Here is a 27,538-nt window from a genome sequence, read left to right as displayed (position 1 = left end):
TCAGCTCATAGCAGAGTGCTTCATATCGTCCTTATGTACCTTAAACCAGACGATATCAAAATGTCGAAAAAGTACTTCCCAAGTGAAAGCTCAGGTTTAGGGAACAGTGCCAGTCTCTGTCTCTGGTTCTGCAGGCTTTAAAATAACACTCAGCTCTCACTGCTTTCTCTTGGGGTTCTCCTTGTTATCTTCCAAGAATATGAAATAAGGACACATATGCCAACTTTTACAGTTGGCAAAGGGCATGCATTTTAGAAGCCGCATTTTTATATGAATAAAAATAACATGGCAGCAACACCTTAACACCCTGGTTTTTTTTTTTTAAGTGGCTGCTACATTTCAAATAGAGGATGAGGCTCCCTATTGTATAAAATTGTACTCAGGCATGTGTGGAGCAGAAGAGGTCTAATTAAAGTCAAGTTGTGAAGCAAAGCATCTCTACATTTGCACAACAGATAATGTGACAATCTGGTCTGGCTCTGGGCAATGTTATCCTGCTGTACTTCCTTTTTTTTTTTTTTAAGCTCCTCCAGGACCACCAAAAAAGGGCAGTCCTGAAGACGTGGTAAGTGAATGAATACGGCAGCTGATGAAGCAGATGACTCTTGGTGGAGAAAGGGGCCCAAGGAATGAGAAATATGAATGGTAAGATTTCTGAAACAAATCTCAGACCCCCCCAAACACACCCTGCTCTATCAAAGCAACCACATGCTGAGCCCACTGATAATTGACTTTCAGAGCAAAACATAAGAGCACATTCTTGATTAACAGAGTCAATCTAAACAGCCAGTGTGACTGGGGAGTATATTTGCTCCTTTTAGGCTGTGTGGCACTATGAAGAGCCTGGGATAAGCAAGGAGGCCTTTTCTGATCTGCCTTTAATTTCCTGTCCCAATTTTTACCTTCCCATGCCCTAATGCCTTTAAAACTGGAGATTCAGGGCAAACTAAAGTCCTTAAAGCTTTATTAAAACACTACCTTCTTGGTATAAAATGACATTCTCACTTTTTTATCTGGTGTGACAGGCTGAATGATGTGTTCCTCCTACCCACCACATGCTAATTCCTGATCCCGTTGACTATGTTGCCTTACACAGTAAAAAGATAATCTCTCCATCTGAAGTTCCTTAATTTGATCATACCTGCAAAGGTATGATGATATCTGCAAAGGTATGATCAAATTAAGGGACTTCAGGAAGGGAGATTGTCTTAGATTATTATGGATGGGCCCAGTGTCATCACAAGGGTCCTTAAAGGAAGAAGGCCAGAGAAGTCAGAGAGAAAAGGCAATGTGTCAATAGAAGCAGAGACACAGAGACAAGATGCTATGCTGTTGGCTTTAAAGCTGGAGGAAGGGGCTGGAAGCCAAAGAATCTAAGTGGCCTCTAGAAGCTGACAAGGCCAAGGAAATGAAATCTCTCCAGGAGCTGTCAGAGGTTACCACCCTATAGACTCATTTTATTCTTCTGGTCTACAGAACTGTAGAATAATAAACTGGTGGTGTTTCAAGCCACTAAGTTTGTAGTCGTTTGTTACAGCAGCAACGGGAAAGGAATATACCTGGTTAACCTTGTTCACCCTAAACTCTGCTCAGGCACCCTCCTAGAAGGAGCCTCCCTGAGAGCTCCTTCCCCATCTGCCTCCAGCCCTACTTTGTCTTGGCCAGCTATTCCTCTGCTTTGCAGAGCATCCTGCAATTACCTCCATAAAGCCCGGTATTACAACTGTCGAAGTATTTATCTGCTTCCTCAACTAGCCGGGAGGCTCTCTTTTAAAGGTAGGGCACATGTCTGATTCATTTTCATATTCCACTATTTATCAATATTTCTGACACATAGAGGGCACTCACATTTTTTTCAGTAAGTTATTATGACTCGTCCCTTAACGATCAGGAAGATACCAGCCTTCACTCCCTTAACCAGATGTTAAAGACACTAATGGTAAAGAAATAACTAGTTCATTACCAGAAAATAGACTTGGACATCCTATGAAAATGGCTCCTTTCTCTAGGGAAGGCTCTCACAATATCATTTGCCCACAGTGGATTCACATGAAAGAATTAATAACTATCTTTTTTATTTCCAATCAAAAAGTTTATCAAGTTTTCAGTCAAAAGGAAAAACCAAGTATTAGATTGAGTAAAGAAGAGGGAGGAAAGGAAAGAGGAATAACAATAAACATTTTGGTAAATCTCAGTTACTGAGGGATGAGACTTACTGAGGTATACAGACTATGATGGTATGAGCCCACCACCCTCTCTCCCAGCCCACATGTTCTGCACAGTAAGCCGATGCTCCAATCATCAAGAAGAGAAGCTACTGCCTTCCCCTTGCATCCGAGTTGGGCTCAGGGCCTCACTCGGAACCAAGATAACATGGCAGAAGTGACACTGTACGGTTTCTAAGACCAGCTCAGAAGACACACAGCAGCCTCTGGCTCTTTGAATGGTGGTTCTTCAGATGCTCCTTCCTGGGGCACTCTCTCTCAGAAGCCAGATGCTATGCTGTGAGAAACCCAAGCCACGTGGAGTTCTACATGGAGGCTCTCTGGCTGATAGTCCCAGCTGGACCCAGCCCTTGAGAGGTATCATAGCTCAAAAACTAGATGTGTGGGTGAAAGAGTCTCCAGATGGACTGGCATCCCCAGTCAATCAGATCTTCCCTGATGAGGCCTCAGACACAACAAAAAAGAGACAATCCCTGCCATGCCAGCTTGCCTTCCTGACCCATAGAAGCCAGGAGCCTAATGAAATGAAGTGTGGGGTACTTTCGTATCCATAGCAAATAATTGCAACAGTTGATGAACAGACAAAAAAAATTACTCAGCAGCATTAACACCACATAAGACTAAGACTTTACTTCCTAATGCTAAGAAGGAGGACCAGACAGGAAGTATCTTGGTGAATTAGATCAATCTAATTCTGGCCTGATACTGCGAAATACATACACGTTCTAGGGCTGTGGCTCCCATAGTTGAAAGAATACATTGCTTATAGTTCAATGAGAGACTGAAAAATGTAAGTACCCTTACTTTACCACTTAGGAAGTTATCTGGATGGATAGCATGGTCTCATGCTAGATTTACAATCCTATACCCTCAAATGCTTGAGAGGTTAGATTAGATGGGATTAAACTCAGAGGGATGCTGGAAGCACACCAAAATCTTCACTCTCCTTCCTGCCCAGTTTGGTCCACTATAAATAAAACTTGACAGGCTTTCTTAAATCAACTTAATAATGTGTAGCACAAGTGCCTTCAGATGCCCAGTAGCTAAACCACACATCAGCTTTCTTAGGAAGCCTTTTAGCAACAGGCGGAAAAAAGAACAACTACTGCCAAGAGTGCTGTGCACAAGAGTGCTCGTGGCCTTGAGTGACTCATTCAACAAGGCTCCATCTTTCTGTACTGGAAGGTCAAAAGTAGGAGGGAGCTGAACCTTTAATAACCAAACTCAGGCTTTCTTGCTAAAGCCAGATGCTGTCATTACAGAAGCAGATGAGAACATAATTATAATCGATCTGAAATCCTGATGAATTCCAGGTGCACCTCCCAGCAGCCTGGGAGAGCTGGTGCCTCAAAGCCCTCAGAGGATTTTATTACTCATGTCATAGTGGCTGTTCCACTGTAGAGTCTACAGGACCTCAGTACTTTTCCTCTTTGACTTCAAAAGGAAGCATTTTTTTGCCAAACCTTTGGAGACACTTTTTAAAAGCAAGCCATTTTCTCAAATATATCAAAGAACAGAAAAAGTAGAAAGACTAAGAAAAAGTTGAGAGCAAGAGCTAGGTTGAAGACTTCAAGGTTCCCCTTGGAAATGAGATGAAGTGCGGTGTTTAGAAATCTGAAGTGGGGACTGGTTGAGGTCCTTAACCAGTAGACATAGTTTTGTGAACCAGCAGATTGCTAGCTATGGTCCATGTCATTTGGAAGAGAAGAAAAAAGCATGACCAGAACCCCAAATGGTATTTCTGGTGGCGCAGCTTCAAAGGCAGAGCAGAGTGTAGCCACGTTTTAGGAATGCCTGCCCATTTTCCAAGCCTGGTTCTCCAGGCTCCTTGTCAAGTCTGTGCTTTTCTCAACATCTTTTCGATCAACCCTTTCCTCTATGTGTTAGCGTCAGTTTCTGCTTCTTGCAAAGAAGACCCTGAACTAATATAAATATCCAAAGGGTGCCCTTTACTTCCAAATGTATTTTTTTCTGTTTGGTAGTCTTGGGGCTCAAAAATATACACTGCCATACAACTAAGAAAGAATCAATTTAGGGAAGATGGTCATATGTCCTTCCATGTGGCTATTAATAAATTAGCCAGTAAGAAAAAACAGATGACTCCTTGTTCTCACCCTAGTCCTTATTTCAAGACCATAAATTTTCGTTAAGAGATGTTTCAACACAAAACCAGATGTGTTAATCCCCTGAAAAACTTGTTTTTTAAAGAAAAAAGAATTCAAGGAGCACAACTGTTGACTATGAATGATTTAGTCTTTATCTACTCAATATACTCATATTTTCAGGCATGTCACAAACCATGCACAGTATAAGCTTACTATCTGTATTCATATAATTAAGACTCATTTATCATCATATACATTGAGGCAATGTATGTGTTTGCTCAGTGTCATCAGGCTTAGACCCCAATCCCACTGCCACCATAAGCAAAGCTTTGGGTTAACATTCTTGCCACCATCACATACCATTAAACTAAAGGTGCTCCCTGTCTTCCTAAAACATGCACTTCAGCTATTACAAGATTTGTAGCAAGATTTTTTAGGGAAAAAAATATTAGATTGGAATTCTAAATGTTCATCAAAACATGAGAAAATGATTTAATCATACATAAAAATCTTTCAACAGCTAAATAATAACTTTCTTTAATTTACATCTGAACTAATTAATTAGTGGTGGTCAAATTAGACAGAACGGATTTGTTGGCTCAAGAGGTAGAGGGGGAAAAATCCTGCTACATAAACTACTTAAGATACATGGCCTTTTAAATTTCTTTCTAGCATCTGGTGCCATATTGTGTTAGTACGCTTGGCTATGCTCTAACAGTGATCAAAGCCCAAAGGGTCTGGCTACTCTAAAGCATATTACTTTATTTGCAAAAAATAGATGTTGAACTCCCCTATTCTACCCCTCATTCCTGCCAATAAAAACAAAGATAATCCTTTCATCCTTCTTAGGGAGATGAATGGGATCCCAACTTACTAAAAAAGATAAAAAGCTTTAAAAACAATCTTCTTGAAGGCAAAGACTCTTCTTTGGTTCTCCCCTCCCTGGTATCCTGGTATGGTACTCTCTCTGCCATGGGTGGCTCAAAAGGAATTATTCACTGATCAAAACCCTATGTCCACAGGCATGGCAGAATATAATAATGAATATTATTATAAAACCAGAAGACTCCAATGACATTTTGGCTAAAGAGGTTAAAGAATTCACTTTACTATGATGTGTTTAAAAAAAAAAAATCACTCACACAAAGATGGGAGAAAAAGAGGAAGGAATTCAAGAGACTTTGAGCTGTGAGTGGCATTGCAGGTTTTAGAAAACAAGATCAACACAGAATAACACGTTTTGCACCTCAGGATTGGATAAATAGGTTGAGGCTCTTCTGACCTATCTATAACAACTAAGTTTGTCGGGGGCATATTGCCACCTTGTCTTCATTCCCATGGCTATTAGGATAATAATCCATTTGCTTGGTCTGTCTATATGGTTTGGAGACAAGAATAATGCAGGATGGCTGCAGCAGAATAAAAAATTCTAGGCAGCAGTTTCACATGACTAAGCAAAAGGAAACTGCTGAAATAGCTGCAGAAGCTAGGGGCTGATAAGGCCCTGAAAAATAGGGTGTGGGCGAAGCTGGCGAAGACAAACTGGGTCCAACATGGTGCTGGATTTGATCTAGGTTTTTCCTAGGACCTTATTCTATGCTCATTCACATGTTCAATCATACACCCACCAGCGCCATGACAGTTCCAGGAACACCCTTATTTGCGGTCAAAATGGGTAGCACCATAGTTCCAAGAAATCTCCCCCTTCTTCCAGGAATCTCCATGAACATGCCATCCCTTGGTTAAAGAAATCCATAAAGGCAGCAGTCCCAACCACCTTGTGTGACTCTCCCAAGGATGCCCACACTCCCCTTTCTTAAGTGTGTACTTTTTGCTTTGCAAGAAATCTCTGCACTTTCACTATTTTCTAACTCATAACTTGAATTCATTCTTCTGAGGATGGCAAGTGCCTAGACACCAGCAGGGGTGGGGGTCCCACCAGCATTTGAGGACCTCCCCTAGCCCACTGCTGTCACCTTCTCTCAGAGGCAAATGCCTATGCCAAGGAGAAACAGTACCTGAAGACCTACCATCACGCCTAATTAATTACAGAAATGAGGCCAGTTGTGGTTAAAGCTCTAAAAAATGCAACGTCAAAAGTAATTTGGTTCTCATTACTATTATCCAGCTATTAGACTTAGGATTACATTTTTCTTCAATTAAGAACATACTACACCCTAAAGAGCTAAACCATATGTAAGTCTGACACCAAAGAGTTAAAACTCAATTCTGCAAGTATCCGTGGGCCTACTACGCATAAGAAAGGTACTCTATCTTACCTAGGAGAAAAAAATATTATCATTCATCTCATGAATTCCTGGCTTTTATTCTTGTTCTATACAAATACATCTTTAGGATATAATTTGACCTGCAGTATAATCAGATTCTTGTTATAATATGAGTCATTATAACAAGGGCCACTGATAAGTATATAGTAAATGTGAAAAGTACTCAGTGTGAAAAGTACTCAGCATGCAATATTTTCAAATATGACCTAATGATAAAGATTTGGGCGTTATGTGAGCAGCACATACTGTTTCTCTTTCATATTAAATCCATCCACCCAAACGTACTTCCTTATTTATAAATGTAAAATTTATATATTTATACATGATATATAAAAACATTCACAGACAAGCATTCATACATTCTTGTCTCTAAAGTCTATTTGTCTTGGAAGCCAGATTATGAATTTAAAGATTCACTATTATTCTTCTTCATTCTCTTAGAACCTGGATATTTCTTCACTATCTCTGGGGCTCAATAGAAAGAAAGAAAAAAAAAGATAATATTTGGTTCTCTCCACAGTTGGCATTTACAAAATGGATAATATCAAAATCTTAAAGAATGGACTAGGGGTAGGGAGGCAATGCAAATAAAGGAGCGAGAGGAGCATCTGCCCTGTTCACATCTTTGACCCTTCCCAGCCTATGCAGAGGATCACAGGCCAGTGTCTAGAACATTTGGCAGCTGGGTAATGAGTCCAATTAAGGAGGTAGGAAGCAGGGGAAATAGCTCCGAAGTCCTGTCTCATTCAGTATTTCCCTTATTTCCTTCAAGAGATTCACACACAACAAGGCCACAACTTCATCACATTTCAAGGAAGTTCAGGTTCAGGGGCACCAAGTCCTGTTCCTGGCTCTATCACTTATCTAGCTATGTGACCATAGGTAAACCATGTATTTCTCTAAAATCAAGATATTAATACTTGTCTCAAAGATGTTCTTATAGAACCAAATGATGCCATGCATGTAGCTGGTACAGCCCCAGCATATAGTAGGTTCTCAATAAATACTATCAGGGTTTCTAGTCCAGAACCTTTCAGGAAAGAGGAGAGAAAACAGTCCCTCTGTGACCTGGATTTCAATCCAGCTTGGGTCTTAATCCAAAAGCATTTGGAATCAAACAGGACTGCTAGAATAATGCACAACTTGGCGAAGGGTCCTATTGTAACCTGGGGTTCCAAGTGTTCTCTAAAGACTACTTTGTAATTTCTCACCTCAAAGTAGCCTCTGCTGTCAGGCATATACCAGGGGAACAAACAGGCACTATCCTTCATCCTACAACGCTGCCCACTACCCCTATGGGAAAGCAGCTACTATCTAGGTGGTGATGTTTTGATACATTGGGGCAGGATCCTCGGTGTCATATTATCTATGTGTAATCCCTCCTTTTTTGTGGTCAGACAGTCTCCATTTTCAACCATGCTCATCTGTTGCATTATTGTTTATCTGTGACAAGACCACTTAAGTTTACACACCCCCAAAATCAGTGCCAGTATTTGCCAGGTTTTTCATAGCATCCAGCAAAAATATGACTTTAGGAAAGTAACTATGATGAAAGAATTCATAAAATTTGCATATGGTAGATGATCAAGTGTCAATATCAACCCTAATGAAAACCACATACACGTAACAAAACTGGTGTTCAAACTGGATTATTCCATGTTCTCTAAAACCAATAAAAAAAAATTTTAAAAAAGAGTACTGCAATTATTTTTAACTTATCCTGGAAATAAAATACAAATTTAGACCAAGTTCATTACACTCCTCTCAGTGACATCTTACAAATTAACTATTACATTCCTTAGGTCCTAGAATAAATGAAGAGGTAAATAATTCTGTTCAAAGATGTCCAAATATAAGATGTGTGAGTATTCTTGTGAAAACTGCAGTGTAGCCTACCTCTTTAAAGTTATCAAATGCTGATAAAATGATTTCATGCCCGCCTCTGACAAGACAAACGGCTGCCAACAGTTCTAAGACAAGGGCTTTTGTTCTGCCAAAACAAGAAGAAAGAAGAAAAACACAAATCAGTGAAAATGGCATGATGAGTCAGCTGTTCCTCCCTTCCAAGATACGTGAGAATAAAACATTTGCCCTTACATTTTTAAAAAAACTTTACTAAGGTACAGTTTAATCAAAGTACATTTTTAAACCTTTACTGACTTCTAAATATGTGATTTGTCTAAGATAGCAAATTTGGAAGGCACGTTTACCACAACTACAAATTACTCACTAATGAAAACTAGTTCTGAGAAGAATAATCTCTTAGACCTATCATCAGGTGACTCAGTACAATATAGGTGAAAAATGTTTACTGGTACACTAAAAACAAAGGGAATGGGAATATGCTGAAAAACTATTGATTAAGTATTTTCTCTGATTTTAGAGACAGTGGTAGAACAGTTGCAAAAAAAAAAAGTTCAAAATCAACTGAAATTCATGTTCTACATTTCAAATCTGCTCATTCAGGAATGGATCCATAAATCTCCCACGAAACTAAAAGTTTCTGTCCTTTCTTCTTCCTATGCAGGAGATCTGGAAGGAGCTGGATTACAGCTTTACTAACACAAGAATATTTTGTTTGACTCAAGAAAACAAAACTCCATCTGAAATATTTTTGGAAGGAGAACATAGAGATACACTCTAAGTTTTCAAATTCAATGTCAAGAAAGAAACAGCATTGTTTCTTCAATCATAAGACCACTTAAGTATTTCATTTTCTTTTCTGGAATAACAACTATCACCAATCTCTAAACAAAGACTGTTCTGATATTCCACAATGTCAATTGTCTTTTAAAAAATAATGTCTTCCCTGTAGTAGATGGCAGAGACACAGAAGCATGGCTACTTAGGATTCTAGTAAATGAAGGAAAGAATCGTAAAGTCGTAAAAGGTTTAATCAGGGGAAGTTTGAAAGAATAATATTCAGTAAAGAGGACTTTATAGTTTGCATTGCATTTTCCAAATGAGAAATGGCTAATTTATCATCAGATTTTTGGATTAACAGTTTTCAGATATTCTGTCTACAGAGAGGTATCGGATGAAAGGGAATTGCACATTTGAAGTACAGAATACTTCACCAGAATGGAAAGCACATTAAAATAACTAAAACTGATGAAGACTGGGTTTTAGGGCTAATGTGTGATGTGAATTTTATCTGCTGCTAGCCTTTACAGGTGGTGAATATGAACAAAATTCATATCTGCATGTACAATTTTATTTATTTATTTATTTATTTTGAGACAGTCTTGCCCTATCGCCCAGGCTGGAGTGCAGTGGTGCGATCTCGGCTAACTGCAACCTCCACCTCCCGGGTTCAAGCCATTCTCCTGCCTCAGCCTCCTGAGTAGCTGGGATTACAGGCATGCGCCACCATGCCTGGCTAATTTTTTGTATTTTTAGTAGAGATGGGGTTTCACCATGTTAGCCAGGCTGGTCTCAAACTTCTGACCTCAGGTGATCCGCCTGCTCCAACCTCCCAAAGTGCTGAGATTACAGGTATGAGCCACTGTGGCTGGCCACTACAATTATTTTTCTATTTTTGTTCAGTAACTAAAGCTACATATGTAAAGTTACCAAGCGAAGTGTAGACAAAGGATGGCGGTTTTAGCTAGCTTTCAGCAGTAACTGATGTAGGTAAATCTTTATCAAGACTCTCCTGGTCCCCAAGTCCTGGCAACCTGATCCTCTCCAAATTTAGCAGCAAGGATGCTGGGAATCAGGCCTCAAAAGAACAAAAGCTTGAGGAGAACAGTGGAGGGCTAGAATTGTCACCAGTTGCTCAACTCTGGCCCATGTAAGAATGTAACTTGGCTCAAAGGAAAAATTCTACACAGCCAAAGAGTTTATAGCCAATCTTATTTCAGAGATTAACATTTGAAAGTTTCCAAAGTCAAACTTGGTTAAGTGTTGACCAGCTCTCTGTTTTCCCTAGATAGATTTAGACTTGCATACTACAAAAGAAGCTTACCTGGGATTCTTGTTGTTCAAGCTTAGTGCAATCTCATTGACAGCGTGCGGATGAGACATGACCATGTTGAAACCATACTAAAATTAACATGGAAAAAAAAAGAAACACAAAGCATTGGGAGACAAGTTAGGGAACTGGCAGTACTGATTTAAAACCAAAAACCTGAAGTATCTACTTAATGAAACTTACACAATTATAAATGCACTTATGTCTCTAGTACATCACGGTCAAAGCATATTTCTCCATTAAAAATTTCAAGAATGCCAGCTGCAATGATTTGTGCCTCCAGTCCCAGCTTGAGCCAGGACAACCAGACCCATATCTCTCCAAAAAAAAAAAAAAAAAAAAAAAAAAAATTTCGGCAATGATGCTATTATCAAAAGATCACCTTCCCATTCTTTATGAATGATCTACATGTTTCTCTTTATTAAAATGATGAAAAGGCTCTAGCCCAGTGATTCTTAACCTTGGCTGCTCCTTAAACTCACCTGGAAGACTAAACAAAACACTCCGAATTTCAATTACAGGGAGCTGGCACCTGAGTTTTTTAAGCTTCCAGGGTGACTCCACAGTATACAATAGATATAACATACAAAATGTATGTTAACAGACTATTTATGCTATCAGTGAGGCCTCCAGTTATATACAGATTTTTGACTACACCAGGGATCAGTGCCCTTCAGACCCCACAAAGTTCAAGGGTCAACTATATTCTTTCTCCTCGAAACTTACTCTCAGCTCATGATCTTATTTCCTCTTATACTAAGAAAATACAAGCAATCAGAAAAAACATCTAGAAGCTCCTATACCACATCAATCTACCCACACAGATCTGTGGCTTACCTCCTCACCTCCTATTAAACAGGAACTCTTCTGTGCTCCAAACTAAGGCCAACCCTTCCCATGAGTCCTTCCTCCATCCCATTCCCTCTCATCTGCTCATGAACATAGTATGTTCCAGAAATTCCTCCGTTCCCCCTTAGTTTTCCCTCTTGATGGACTCATTGCCATTAGCATAAAAACATGATGCAAATTCTCTTAAGCAACAATAAAAACCTCTCTTGATACCACAGCCTGTGTTCAGCCACTGCCTCTCATTTCTCTGCTATCCTTTACAGCAAAACTCCTCCAGACACTCAGTATAAATCCTCACTTCCTGCTCATTCTTGAAACCACTCCAATCAAGCATTTCACCCCCACCATCCCAATGAACTGTCTGCCAAGATCACCAAAGACCTGCACTTTGCTGAAGCCAATGGCCAATCCTCACTCCCCATTTTACTTGACTTAGCAGCATCTAACAGAGTTGAATACTCCCTTCTCCTTGAAACACATCCTTCACTTGGCTCCTAACTCCTTGGCTATTTTTCAGGCTCTCTAGCCAGCTTTTCTTCATCTCTCTGACATTCAAACAGAGAGTCCTAGAGTTCATATTTTGGACTTCTTTACTTCTCAGTCTACCCCTACTGATCTCATTCACCCTCCTGGCTTCCTATGCCATTTATATGCTAATTACTATCTCCAGCCCAGACCACTGCCTTGAAATCCAGACTGGCATATCCAACCACCCACCTAAGATCACTATTTGAATGTCTAACGGGCATCTCAAAGTTAAAATCCCCGAAACAGAATTCCTAATGATCTCCCTCAAATCCGTCTATCCTGCAGTCTTCCCATCTTTTAGATGGCAACTCTATCTCACAGGTGCCCAAGACAAAAGCCCTGGTACCAGCCTCTACTCGCCTTCTCTCTCATACCTAATGCTATTGCCTTTAGCATCAAAATAAAACCAGAATCAGATCACCTCTCATCATCTCCACTCCTATGATCCTAGTCCATATGACCATCAAAGCTCACCTAAATGACTGCTAAGGGCCTCCTAAATGGTCTACTCCCTCTTGCCTTTGCCTGGCCAGAGTCAAATCTAAACACAGAAGCCAGAGTGGTCTCATGTTAAATGCAAGTGTCAGATTATGCCCTTATAACCATTCAACAGCTTTCCTCTCATAGTGAAGTCAATGTCCTCTCAGCGGCCTCTAAAGTTCTACATAATCAAACAGATGACACCTGACTACATCTTCTATTGTTCTCCCTCTTACTCATTCTGATCCTGCCAAGCCTCCTTTCTGTGACTTGGACAAATCAGACATTCCTGCCTCTGTGTCTCTGCACTTGCCCTTCTCTCTGCCTAGAATCTTCTTTCCCTAATATCCCTCCCTTTGCTCCTTCATTCAAGTTTTACTAGATGTTACCCTCTCAGTGACCCTTCCCTGGCTGGCCTATTTAAAACTCACATACATTTTCAACAGTTCCTATTTCCTATTTTTTCTACAGTACTTAGTAATGGTTCTCTGGGTTCAAAGCCCTCCTGGGTCCAAATCCTGACCCCACTACTTACTATCTATGTGACTTTAGACAAATTACTAAACTTCTCTGTGTCCCAGCTTCATCAGTAAAATGTGGAGAAAAATATTATTGATCTCACAGGGCTATTTACATGACTTAAGAGGTTTAAAAGCACTAGACCTGAAAAGTGTACCATGTAAGCATTAGCTTTCATTTCATCATTATTATCTGGAACATACACATTTTACCAATTTATTTGTTGGTCATCTGTCTCCCCTCCCTGGAAAGTAAGTTCCCTGGGCTACAAATTTATTCAGTTCTATATTCTCAGTGCCTATGTGGAACAGGGGCTGTCTGGCAAAGCTCATAAAAGTACTGAAAGAATAAAAGCATGTTTCCCTTCTTAAATTCAACGCAGCACCTTAGTGGGGTCAACCTGCATCACAATTACCCAAAGGAAGAATCTGTAGTTGCAACAATCTTCCAGGTGCTTCTTATAAAGATTAGGAACCACTGAGTCCAACTGCCAATAATTGTAACTTCTCGCCTGTTCGCAGTATAAACCTTTGAGAACCACTGTGTCTATCCACTCCTGGTGTTCTAGAGTTGTTTCATTATTACCCGCAACAGCAGCTTATTCAATCTTTAATGGTCACAAACATTCACCAAGCAATCTAGTAAGTTTATCACTACAGGAGGAAAACACCTTTCCTTTAAACACATTGCAAATTATATATATTTATTAAAATATGAGGGCAATAAATTAAATCTTGAGCATTAGGATGAACCAGGCCTTTCTTTTTTAATAGAATCTCGTTAAATCCTGGCATTTACTTCAAATAGAAATAATACAAAGAAACCAACAAGAACAAAATCTGAGTCTGTTTTTGTTGTTTGGTTTTTCTTCTTTTTTAAAAAAATTTCAACAGCTTTAGGGGTACAAGTAGCTTCTGGTAACAGAGATAAACTGCATAATGATGAAGTCTGGGCTTTTATTTTACCCATCACCCAAGTAGTGTACATTGCACCCAGCAGTGATTTCTGAGTCTGATTAATTCAGGTTTTATTTTTTTAAAAGAACCAGAAGCTCCAACATACCTGATAATTCATGATGGCACGTAAACACATGATACAGACATGTACATCATCTTTCTTACTCACTAATCTTGAATTTTTCAGAGTTCTTCTGCTTGGCAAGGTATTATATCTACAAACAAAAAGAGAAACTTCTATAAAACAATAGGTTACTTTCTTAGCATAGGCACATGCACTTAACAGACACTACTCTTTACCAGTACCAAAACAAGGATTGTAAGTTAAAACCACCACCAAATGACAACGGTAAGATTGATTTCAACCTCTAAAATACAGCTTTATAATGTGTCACTTTGCCATAAGCCCATCTTTGGAATGCTTGTTAACACACTTTTTGGAGGTCTCAGAGACTAGCACAACTTTAAAAAATAACCACACAGCCACTGTGACCCAAGCATTTATCATCTTCTTAATCTACATCTGAAGTTCTTCCCCTTCCTCTATCGTTTTTATTTTAACCTCAGTCTTATATTTCTTTAATGGAATCACTTGTTAAGTACATGACTGTTTATTAGAAAGAGTTTTCATTTTTAGTTGATAGCAATAGCTTCCAGTGTAAAACAAAGTAATCTAAGATTAAGTTTTAAAAAGAAAGACTAATTTCAATGGAATCAACTGCCTTTTGTAACTTAACAATTAATATAATTTAAATGGTTACAAACAAACAATATAATTTAATATTCATATGCAGCAACGATCGAGAAGATACACTGACTAACGAAAACCAGTCTCTACAGAAAATGGGAGAGGTTATTCTCTACTGTGCCATGTTTCTGTATCGCTTCGAAATATTAATACATTTTCATTATTCCAGCAAGTAGACCAACCTTACACATTTATTTGTTTCTTTTTTTTTTTTTTGGAGACAGAGTCTCGCTCTGTCACCAGGCTGGCGTGCAGTGGCACGATCTCAGCTCACTGCAACCTCCACCTCCTGGGTTCAAGCGATTCTCCTGCCTCAGCCTCTGTAGTCCCTGTAGCTGGGACTACAGATGCGTGCCACCATGCCCCGCTAATTTTTGTATTTTTAGTAGAGATGGGGTTTCACCATGTTGGCCAGGATGCTCTCGATCTCTTGATCTCGTGATCCACCCACTTTGGCCTCCCTAAGTGCTGGGGTTACAGGTGTGAGCCACCGCGCCCAGCCTTATTTGTGTTTCTTAAGAGGTGTAATGTAGCACATTCTTTCTTTTTATTTATTGATCCAGTTCTTGATCTATATTGCAACAGTCTCTTTCTAAGAAGCCAAAATGTCCCTGTCATTATTTTCTGGAGTGTAGAAAGCAACAAAATTAATAAGAATAATATTCTACTTCCTGAACATTAACACAAAGGGCTTCTATTTGTTGCAGTAGACAGCTAATCTCAAATATATTTTTCTGGATCAACATTTAAAATATATTTAATATGACATATCACATACATACTTATTAACATTTAAGGACTTTAGAAAATACACAATATATAAATGTCAATAAAAACAATGAGAAACTTGTTTATTAGTTATATTCTATGCTCAAAAACAATAGGGCTAAACTTTTTTCTAAAATGTATGGTATTTGGTTTAAAAATTATTTTCTCCAATTGTTTGTTTATATAAAAACAGAGTAGTAATAAAAGGTAGTATCTGAACTTGTATGTCTAAAATAACAACATTATAAATTTAAAAACCACCATCATGGCCAACAACAGCAACAACAAAATCATAGCACTGACAGCTGAAGAGCTATGGTATCATTTACTCCAATCCTTTTTTGATACAGTTAAGAAAACGGAAGCCCAGAGACATTACATCTACATGGCAAATAAGAGATGAGATGAGACCAGGCAAAACCATAAGTCTCCTCACTGCGATTTAGGACAGTCACTTTCTACCAGTTGCTCATCATCAACCTGACTCATCAACAATCTGCTGGGTGACCATGTGCAAAGCTACCGCCTACAGCTGTCTGTGCTGGCTAGTTCCTGATCAAATGTTCACATCCTATCATCCTGGCAGTGTTTCCTGCTTCAGTCCTAGACAGGTGTCATTTCTCACCCCGAATAACTATTTCACCACGGAGAATTAAGTCTTAGTTTGTCAAAAACAGCAGCATATAGGCATCTCTTATAGAATACGGTGGCCAATACTTTGGTAAGCAAGTTTCTCTTTTTAAATCTTTATTCTATATATCACACTTATTAGGAAAGTGAGGACGTTTTTTGACTTAATAGGAAATTTTGCTCTATATTTTCGAAACATTTTAAAAAGGATTTCCTCTCATTAAATAAACGCACCCTGAGAAATGTCATAATTCTTTTCCTCTGAAAATATTCTTTCAAAGGACTCAACTTAGGATGATCTTAAACATACAAGACTAGATTTTAGGGACTATGCCATGGGTTAGCATGTACATTAATCAATTCTTCATCACACACATTTTATGGAATCTGACAATTTTTGTAACTGGATATTTGGTTTCTTTGCTTTAATTACCATGTGAGCAAATGACTATTTTAAAAAAACAAAACAAAAAACACAAAAATAAAAAACAGGTTTTGAATTCAGCTCCAATGCATGATGTTGATACCATGTATTTTTTGGAGACAAGGGTCTCACTCTGTCACTCAGACTGAAGTGCAGTAGCATGATCACAGCTCCCTGCAGCCTCAAATTTCTGGGCTCAAGAGACAATGCCCAGCTAATTTAAAAAAAAAAAAAAAATTTTTTTTTTTTTTTTTTTTTTTAGAGACAGGGTCTTGCTCTGTTGCCCAGGTGGGTATCGAATTCCTGGCTTCCCAAAGTGCTGAGATTACAAGCATGAGCCACTGCGTTCGGCAGAAGCTCACACTATCTAATAACCACTTCCCTGAGATGGCTTTACTGACCCTAAAACAGCAACAGAATTAGGACTTACAAGTTATTGGCCACTTTACCACAACAAGAACACCTAGACAAGGTAAGCAATCTAGAGGAAATGGCCTCTGGTTCTCGCCACCAGCCACAGGAAATCAAACCAAATCTCTCTTTTAAGCCCCAAAGTTGTCTTTAGTAAGTACCTATTGTTTATGCTAAACATTACTGAGATGGTCTAGGTTTAGGTCTGCCTTAAGAGAGAGGGCTAACTAGATAAGGGGGTCATCACGTTCTTCCTCAATCACCCTGTAGGATGTCTCCTAGAAGGCCTTTTTAGATGGAGAGCTGGTCCTGATCTACCCGATAAAGCAAATTTGCAGATTTCTGTGATAAAGCCAAATCCCCCCCACAATACACAGGACTGAAGAACTAAATATCATTAGAAAAACTCAGTTTTGAAAATCTTACTATCTGGTGTTGCAAATGTCTACCCAGATGTCAATAAGGCTGAATTCAGTGATGAACAGTTTCCACAGGAAAAAAGATGAGGCTAACTGATTAGTGCCCCAAAATTCTACAAATATATGAGTCACACTGATTCACTTAAGTAAGGTTAAAAAAAAATCACAGAAGTATTCCGTTACCAATTAACATTCAAACTGCTCAAATGAAACTAGTTATAACTATATAATAATGTATGTACATGATGCTGTTGCGTAATCATCTTAACACAAATAAATCAATTCAATATACTATCTTTGAAAGAGAGGATAAGGCAGCCTGCATCCGGTTCTTTGCCACAGCCCTCTAGGCTAAACTTTCTTCGTTTTCCAAACACTGATCACCCTAGTTTACCTATTTGAATAAACTTTCTACAAAGGCCTGAGCTTTGCAGGGATTAAGCCAGTGACTCAGTAGGAGGCATAAGTACCTCCGTGGTAAACTAACACCCTTGGCATGTGTTCTGTCACAGAAGTACATAAAGTGAAACCGGTTACTATAATATTTTCTTCCTGAAGCTATTATGAAACTTCACATAATTTGAGCAGAGCCAAATTGGAGAGTGTCCCTCCAATTCACTGTGTACTCTTCAAAAGCTCCAGTGAGAGGCAGCATCAGTTTCTCCATGGACTCCCATGGATAATTGGGGCACATGAGCTTTATTTAGTCCTGTCCTATGTAATACATCTTGCATGATCCCAGACTCTGTCAACAGCTAATGGTGCATGTTCCCTAAACCAAAATTTGACATCAGTTTCAGCAGCAATGTACTCCCCTGGGCCCTCCTCTCCACCAGTAGTTCTCAAATCTCAGAGGAGGGAGAGGCAGGAGAGGAGAAGGAAGAGGAGGAGGAGGGAGAGGTGCTTTGAAGATACTCCAACTCCATCCTGCCCCTGCCAGAGGCTGCCAGGCTGCTGGTTTTCACTGTGATTGCAGCGACTGGTTTTCAAGGCTACTGTGGAACTGGAGAGGGAGGGATGGGAATAAGAACAAGTTAAAATGCCACAAACCTTCCTGCTCTGAGAATCAGTCCCGTTTCTTGAATAGATGCTCCCCGGGTTACTGCAAGACTTTAATTTCTAGAGTTCTGAAAAAGTTTATTCCAGTAATTTTGCCAGTTTTCTTATCACTTTTATGGATGAGAACATTTTCAGAGGGCCTTAATTCAACCATTTCACCAGCCCCTTCCATAACAGACATTTGGAGACCATATCCTGTCCAACCTATTCATTCTGAAGCGTAACTTTCAAGTTAATGGGAACCGGTCTAAGAAGGTGCCGGAACAATCAGGTCCCTCTGGTGACTTGGGGGAGGTTCCCTGAGATGTGAGGATTGGAGAGGACTCCCTCAGATTCCAAAGAGAAAAACAGGAAATGAAATATGCAGAAGTTGTGACCCACTTCCTGGACCACTGAGGCTGATTATCTAAATGCCATCCTGATAGCCTTTCTTCTCCCAGGCTGGCAAGCAGAGCCTCTGGGGCCCTGGATGCCTGTACACAAAAGAAGGTCTTCCCAGAGGCAGAAAATAGCTGAGTCTAATTTTTGGAGCTCCTGCCATTTGTAGAAAAATACAATGGGGAAGGGATATCTAGGGCTGATTTTGTAGGGAAACTAACAGCACCAAATTTCCCAGGCCCTCTCCTACATCAACTTACAGAGCTGCCTGCTAATTTTCCACAGAACTAAAACTCTAAATGTTACCCTAGCATTCAAAGATGAGATTCTGTCTTGGAAGAGTTGCCAGTTAGAATTCAAAAAGCTCTGTGAATGCAGAAAGAAGCAGATTATAGATTACAAAACTGACTTAAGATCATAACCACACAAATTACTCCAAACCCTTGTATTAGTGTTATGCATATCTCAGCAGGTACCAATAGTTATACGTACATAAAATATTAATAAAAGAAAAAGTTGTAAGTCAATGCTAGTATGAGTGGTAGACATTAAAAAACTAAGCAATTTTACAAATTTTTTTTTTTTTTTTTTTTTTTTTTTGGAGACAGAGTCTCACTTTGTTGCCCAAGCTAGAGCGCAATGATGTGATCTTGGCTCACTGCAACCTCTGTCTCCTGGGTTCAACCAATTCTCCTGCCTCAGCCTTCCAAGTAGCTGAGATTACAGGCATGTGCACCACGCCCAGCTAATTTTTTTGTAGTTTTAGTAGAGATGGGGTTTCACCATGTTGGCCAGGCTGGTCGCGAACTCCTGGCCCCAAGTGAGCTGCCTGCCTTGGCCTCCCAAAGTGCTGGGATTACAGATGTGAGCCACCACACCCAGGCGCAAGTATCTTTTTTTTTTTTTAATTTCCTTTTTTGTTTGTTTGTTTTTTTGAGACAGGGTCTCACTTTGTCACCTAGGCTGAAGTGCAGTGGCATGATCTTGGCACATTGCAGCCTGGACCTCCCATGTTCAAGTGATCCTCCTGCCTCAGCCCCACAAGAAGCTAAGACCACAGGCGGCGCCACCACACCCGGCTAAGCAAATGTTTTTTAAGAAACCTACACAGAACATTTCCTATTTAGTACTAAGGTGACAACTGCACCCAGCCACCTACTTAATGCTCAACAATGAATCTATCAAGGAGGACAAATGAAACACCTCAACCTGCACAGCACCAGCAGCAGGCGCTACAGGGAAAGAAGCTATTTTTGTTAGTGAGCTCCAACCACCAAGCGAAACCTGAATTTTTGACAGGAGGGCAAAAAGAAAGCAAGGCCAGCAAAGAAAACCCGGAGAAGCAGCTCTCATGGATCTGCCGAACCACAGATCAGGAATTTCTCTTGCCAGATACCTGTTCATAGGCTGAATTATATATAAAGCTAGTTAGTGTTCTCGTTAAAGTCATGTTTTGCTGACCTTAAACCATTACTCATCACAAAACAGTCAAAAAAAAAAAAAAAAGGAGTGGGGGAGAGCTACAAAATTTTGAGCTAGTCCTTCATGTTTAAAAATATAAAGTAGTACATTCTTAAAAATAATAACAATGGGTGGTAAACATAAGTACTAAGTGGGGTGTGTCTATGAAAATTTTGGAGTGGAGGAGAAAGACCTCCACTCATAAGCTAAAAAGCTAGAAGAAATCAAACACTGGATTTACTCAGAGATTTATATCTGTAACGATATGCTTTGGCTGTGTCTGTACCCAAATCACACTCTGAATCGTAGTTCCCATAACCCCCATGTGTCATGGGAAGGACCCAGTAGGAGGTAATTGAATCCTGGGGGTGGTTACCTCCATGCTGTTCTCATGATACTGAGTTCTCATGAGATCTGATGGTTTCATAAGAGGCATTTCTCCCTTTGCTCAGTACTTCTTGTTGTCACCATGTGAAGGACATGTTTGCTTCCCCTTCCACTAGGATTGTAAGTTTCCTGAGGCCTCCAGAGCCATGCTGAGATGTGAGTCAATTAAGCCTCTTTCCTTTATAAATTACCCGGTCTCGGGTATGTCCTTATAGCAGCGTGAGAACAGTCTAATACAAGTAAAGTATCAAGCACTTAGAAAACACCAAAACGGGCCAGGTGCAGTGGTTCTCGCCTGTAATCCCAGCATTTTGGGAGGCCAAGAGTTCAAGACCACCCTGGCCAACATGGTGAAACCCCACTCTACCAAAAATACAAAAATTAGCTGGGTGTGGTAGTGAGCGCTTGTAATCCTAGCTACTTGGGAGGGTGAGGCAAGAGAATTGCTTGAATCTGGGAGGCGGAGGTTGCAGTGAGCCGAGATCACGCCACTACATCCCAGCCTGGGTGACACAGTGAGACTCTGTCTCAAAAAAAAAAAAAAAAAAACCCACCAAAATGGAAGCCGTTGCTCACCCAGTAATGTCCTGAAGTAACTGTGATCACCCATCTATTGTCTCAACAATATACACATATTTCTAGACATTTAGACTTATTCTAGTATGTGAGTTGTGTACATGTCTGTCTTTCTCCCTGAGCTTCAATACCCAGACTGCATAATACCGCAGAACCCTGAAAGAATGTTTCCTGAATTGAACTAATCAGGCTTTCCGGGAGTCTAGCAAGAAGGTTTTCCACAAGCCTTCTATGAAGCTTCCATGCCAACATTTGTAAGATTCATAATATCTAAGCCCTAATGGGAACAAGTAAAAGAAAAGGTGTATTTTCTCTGTTACAAAAAGCATTTTTGTAAGCAAAATGCAGTCTGTCACACTATTCAGATCTCAAACTAATATCTACCTATAAATAAAGAATAGTATAGAACTCCCTTGGAAGCTGATGTAAGGGTTCAACCCACTGAAATGCAACACCAATGAGGTATGTTACAGAATTTGGCAGAATTGTACCAGTCTTTTATGGTTCCAAGGTCTGGGCTAATAGAACTTTAACCAAGAGTTGGGGTTTTAGGTTTCCTCTTTCTTACCCTTCAGACATGACATCACTTGGGCATATTTTTTCTATCAATTAAACTCATAAAATATACGATGCTAAAAAAAGGAGCCAGGCATTTTTCTGACTGTCTCTACAGCCAAAAGAAATAGAGCTGAAACAGTCGAATTCAGATAATTCAAAGGAGACGAAGAGCGATCAGGAAGAGACAGAGGGAAAGAAAGAAAAAAGTAAACAAAAATCCTCGTGAACTTTTTTTTTTTTTTTTTTGAGACGGAGTCTCACTCTGTTGCCCAGGCTGGAGTGCAGTGGAGCAATCTCAGCTCACTGCAAGCTCTGCCCCCTGGGTTCACACCATTCTCCTGCCTCAGCCTCCCCAGTTGCTAGGACTACAGGCGCCCGCCACCACACCCGGTTAATTTTTTGTATTTTTAGTAAGGACAGGATTTCACTGTGTTAGCCAGGATGGTCTCAATCTCCTGACCTTATGATCCGTCCGCCTCGGTCTCCCAAAGTGCTGGGATTACAGGCGTAAGCCAACGTGCCCGGCCCCTCATGAACTTTTAAATCAGGCATTGAAATGCTGTCTATACGTCTCATTAGAGGACCAGATAAGAGCTAGATCAGAGCTTCTAATCAAAGGTTTCAGTGCATACTTTTTGAACGGAGCAAATGAAAGGGGAGGCTGGCGACCCATCATGTGAATGGAGAGTCATTATTAGCCTGATTTTTCTGATTTTTCATTATATTATATTTGTCAAAGGCATTTGCTACTGGGGGGCTAATTAATCAGGACACAGCCCCATGTAAAATGTGTCCAAGGAAACCATCTCACTCCTGTGACCTTTAAATGGACATATTTCTATGTTCTTCCCATATTATCCCCTTTTCCAAAACCTACAAAATCACTGCCAATGAGCTGCAGTGATGATTTCACAGACTAACCTTCAGAATAGTACATAAACTGGCTCTAACGACTTGCAGCCAGGCTCATCTCTTCATTGTCTCCTAAAGGAAGCACGCAGTCTTACCACTGAACCTTGCTCAGACCACTCTCCTGACTTCTCCCTTTTCCCAGCCACTCCTCCAGGTCTTACTCAGTGTTATTTCACATCCACACCAAGTCTCATAAATCACTCCCCAGGTTCTGCTGTTTACTCTCACCTCCACATTTCTGTATTGTTAGAGTGTGTTACACTCACACGACATTTCACATATATGCTCATGTACACACGCATGTGTACACACAAACATATGTATACTTAAGTCCCTTGTCAGCCACAAATCATATACAAATATATTATTTAATATATCTTTCTGTCTCCTTAACCCTTGGCAAGGCACATACAAAGTCCATAATCAATCTTGCCCGTGAAGGCACTGGACCACAGCTAAAAGAATTTGCTGAGGCCTCTTCAGTGTTTCTTCCAATCCTTGATAAGCCACTTCAAATCTTGCCTCCTTCACTTACTGTTCGACCCAAGGCAAGTTGTTTAACTACTACTTCAGGCCCCAGTTTCCTCACAGTGGTAGTAACAGCAGCAATCTCACAGAGGCAGTAAATTGTGATCAGCAAATCCCCTGAGGCCCTTAGTACAGTGGCTGCCACACAGCGGACATTTAAGGAAAGCCTTTCTCACCAATAAAAATTACATCAATGCTATCTATATCTTTGTACTACTGAAAAATACTTGTAAGAATTACTTCTATGAAAACCATCGCCAGGAATGGGATTGCAGCATTAAAAATACATAAACAAGGACCTACATTTGAATTCTTCATCTCTTCACGTAAATCCACTAAGTACACTAGTGGCAAATATTCAGATAAGGACTATTCACGAAATGCCATTCCATTAAAGTAATTATCTTGCCTAGGCATGGTGGCTCACGCCTGTAATCCCAGCACTTTGAGAAGCTGAGCAGGAGGACTGTTTGAGACCAGGAGTTTGAGAGCGGCCTGGGCAACATAGTGAGACCATATCTCCACAGAAAAAATTAAAAATTAGCCAGGCATGGTGGCACACACCTGTAGGCCCAGCTACTTGGGTTGCTGAAGGGGGAAGATTTCTTGAGCCCAGGAGGTTGAGGCTGTAGTGAGCTATGATTGTGCCACTACACTTCAGTCTGGGCAACAGAACAAGATCCTGTCTCAAAAAATCATCGTCATCGTCATCATCATAAGAAAAACAATTATTGCTCTTAAGAAAAACAAACTCTTGCTCTGGAGGAGTGTAGAAGAAATACTAATGGTAGTTAAGTGTATTAAAGGCAATGTGGATCTTGGTGTTGTTTTTAAAGAAAAGATATTTGAAAATAAACCATTGCAATGGGAATACGTCAACTATGGGCATATTCAGAAAAGTAAAAGAAGACAAAAAATTTTTAAGGAAGAAATGAGCAGGATTATATAATTGTTTTGAAATTATCATCCTTGGTTACAAGGATCAATAGCAACGGTGAATCTTGGTTCCTGTCTCATGACTCTGTCTCTCCACTGGACAGCTCTCCACCTCCATCATAAAGCACCTGTTCCTGAAAGGACAGGTTCTTCCCTCTTTCCCTAGCACTCCTTATCTTTATATAGGGCTGTGCTCAACTCATGTTCTTTCACTTCCCCTCCACCTGCAGCAACCTTTCCTTACCCTGAGGACCAACTCTGGACATTGCCTAAAGTCCAGTTTAAATTTGTCCCTTCCTCCAAACCCTGAGTTAGCACTCCACCTCTTTCTTTAAAAACTCATTTACTTACTATGTCATTTCTTACTTGAGTTAATAGCATTAATTTGGACCTTCTTAAAAAACAGAAAGTATTTTCTCTTGCATCTGAAATAACACAGCCTTTGTCCTCACAGATCTGATGTGCACATATGTCCCTATACAGCATTGTTAAATTTAGTAAGCTCTGTAGCCACGCTGACAGAAACCTGTCTTAACTGAAGGCACACCACATTCTAATTTTAGGAGACAATATAAACCAGGTCTCCACTGCATCAATAACAATAGTTTCCCTCTAGCCTGACAAATACATGGTAATACAGAATCCAATAGCTGATATGACTCAGGGGGTATGTTATGACATAAAATGTTTAACAATCAATTTTGAATAATTAAAAAGTAAAGTAGGACTACAAGGAGGAAAAGGTATGTCAACATTAGAATTTGGTAAAAACAAAAAAAAAAAACAAAAAAAAAAACTTGTATTTTAGAACGCAGTGTTTTTCTTTTTTTTCTTGAGATTGAGTCTTGCTCTGTCGCCCAGGCTGGAGTGCAGTGGCATGATCTCAGCTCACTCAACCTCTGCCTCCCAGGTTCAAGCGATTCTCATGCCTCAGCCTCTCAAGTAGCTGGGATTACTGGTGTGCACCACCCCACCCAGCTAGTTTTTGTTGTTGTTGTTTGTATTTTTAGTACAGACAGAGTTTCACCATGTTGGCCAGGCTGGTCTCGAACTTCTGACCTCAAGTGATCCTCCCACCTTGGCCTCCCAAAGTGCTGGGATTACAGGCGTGAACCACTGTGCCCAGCTGAACACAGTGTTTTTCATTTTTTCTTTAATCATGCCCATTTACAACGTGTTTTAAATTTCCTGAAATCTCATTTTTTTTCTTCCAAGATTAACCAATCCTTTTGCCAAGTGGTATCAGATAAGATTACTATATCTGTCTTATTATCGGGAGATTAAAAAGAAGGAACTAAAATCTGCATTTGGGTACAGAAGACATATACTAATTAAACAAAGCTACCAGAATAAATCATCTTCATAGAGCATGAATTTATATATTTTTTCTTTTTCAAAGAAAAAAAAAACAAAAAACCAACCTGTGCTATTAAAATGCAAGATACTGTAAAGGTTCAAATTCTAAAAATGAGGAATCATAATATGATAACAGAGTGTATCAAAGTTTAAAAGGCAGCAGGCTTTATTCTAGTATGGCATGTCGGCACAAAGCCACAAGGTTATCATATTATATCATGGAGAGCAGTCGGAACGCCATGCCACCATGCCCTGTGAGCTCGCTTGGATGTCGTTTTCACCTGTGACTTACGAGATTTTCCGGTTTGAAGCCTCATCATCAGTGTGTATATTGAAGCTGCTCCAGAGGCAAGAGGGGAGAAGCAGCTGTAATGGCAATGGAACTGAAAATACTCAGGCAGAGAAACCAATCTGGTGGTGGCATAAGAGATTAGTGAAACCAGAGGAGGAGGAGACAGCAGGACGAGAAAGGACAAAGTGGAAGAGGAGAAAAAAATCAGAAATGAGGTGGTAGAAAGAAAAGGGAGGATGATAAAAAGAAAGCCAAAAGTGAAGGCAGTGTGTGCAGAAGAGAGAGAAAGGGGAGAGAAGGAGGAAGAGAAAAAAATGTAAACAATCTTTGGGTACATGAAAAGCAAAATGTACCACATGCCTGTACTTCTGATTGTTGTTTTTATGTCACAGATGCTATATCCAATGACCAAATACAGAATTAGAATCCAGACATAAATCCACAAACCACAAGAGCTAGAAAACTATTGATATACATTGTTCAAAAAACAAAACAAAAATCTAAGCGTCAAGTCCTTAAGTGGCATGAAAGTTACTGCCTTGTCAGCTTTCTTGAGCTACTAGAAACCATACAGCAGAATCAAAGGAAATTTCAATGTTCTGTTCTTGAGCTTGAAACATTAAAACACAAAAGAGAAGAATGTGGCATTGGTTTCTTAGCTGGTCATCTTCAAGCACACCTGCCAACCAGAAACAGCACATGTATAATTCCTGCTTTTTTCCAGATACAATTCCCTATCTCCATGCTTTTGGTCTGACTTTCCAATGTGAAATTAATTCCAGCAAGATCCAACTTGAACCAAAACTGTGAAGCAGAACAGGCTGGCCTTGGATGTCCCTTGACCTCCAGCATCCAGGGTTACATCCCTCTTTGAACCTGGGAAGTTTCCCAAATTTTCCCGATTCTTCTGCTCTACTGGAAAAAAAACTTTAAAAAGTAAGCATACTGAATTATTAACCAGAAAAACGAATCCTTATTAAGGTGGTAGCTTGGCAATATATGATACTTTCTAAGTGTTCAATGATAGAAAACTAAATTAAAGTGTACTTTGTAAATTAAATTCCTTACAAATAATTAAACTAGTGGTGAAAATTTCCATTCTTGTACCAAGGTGAACAGGAAATTCTTCAGACAATTAGCCTTTCTTTATATATCTGCGAAAGCAGCCCATATATTCCTGCCCACATGTGAAGCTGATGCAGATTAGCAGGTTGCATAACCCTTCGCCTATTGCAAATATAATGAGGTGAATTGAAACACTGCTCTTAATAGTGAATCAATTCATTCTAAACCCATTAACATTTTCTTCCAGTTCTAAACAAGGAAAATCTGAATGATTTATTGGCGGTATCATACTCAAACATCAAATCCTTCAGCAGAACTGAACTTTATTACAGAGAAATGTTTAACTTTCCATGACCAAAACCCAAGTCAAAGGGACAAGAGGTAATTAGGCAACCAAATGCAAGGGTCTGAACGCCACATTTTCACTGACTGCAATTTGACATATGGATTCTACTACAATGACTGAAAACCCGGAGTGATCGTAAACACTTAGAGAAATAATGTCCTCTTGCCAGAGCATGCCTGAAATAAGACAGAAACACTTTAAGCAAGAAAGAGTAAGTAAGGGGGTAGGATAGAAAAAAATGAAAAGAAAGAGTAAGCAACATTTTGGAATGAGGGTCTTATTAATAAAATTTTGTGTGAAAATCATGAACTATAGAAAACCTTTACAAACTTGTTCTAGATGATATCTCTGTCCTGACAGG

The 27,538-nt window shown here is 39.7% G+C and overlaps 1 protein-coding gene across 4 annotated transcripts in view; it reads right to left on the bottom strand.

The window, feature by feature from the left end:
• Positions 1-27,538, bottom strand: part of FMNL2 (formin like 2) — a 322,575-nt gene that overhangs the window by 59,314 nt on the left and 235,723 nt on the right. For all 4 annotated transcript variants that reach the window (XM_025404122.1, XM_025404123.1, XM_025404120.1 and 1 more), the window contains exons 7-9: positions 14,030-14,138; positions 10,586-10,662; positions 8,515-8,608 (exon numbers count right to left, since the gene is read on the bottom strand). In XM_025404122.1, coding sequence (XP_025259907.1) covers positions 8,515-8,608; positions 10,586-10,662; positions 14,030-14,138 — 280 coding nt within the window. The remainder of the gene's footprint in view (positions 1-8,514; positions 8,609-10,585; positions 10,663-14,029; positions 14,139-27,538) is intronic.

Source organism: Theropithecus gelada, chromosome 12 (assembly GCF_003255815.1).
Source record: "Theropithecus gelada isolate Dixy chromosome 12, Tgel_1.0, whole genome shotgun sequence".
Taxonomy (NCBI): Eukaryota; Metazoa; Chordata; class Mammalia; order Primates; family Cercopithecidae; genus Theropithecus; species Theropithecus gelada.
Note: the sequence above shows the minus strand (reverse complement) of the source record. Positions and strands in the feature narration are given on the sequence as shown.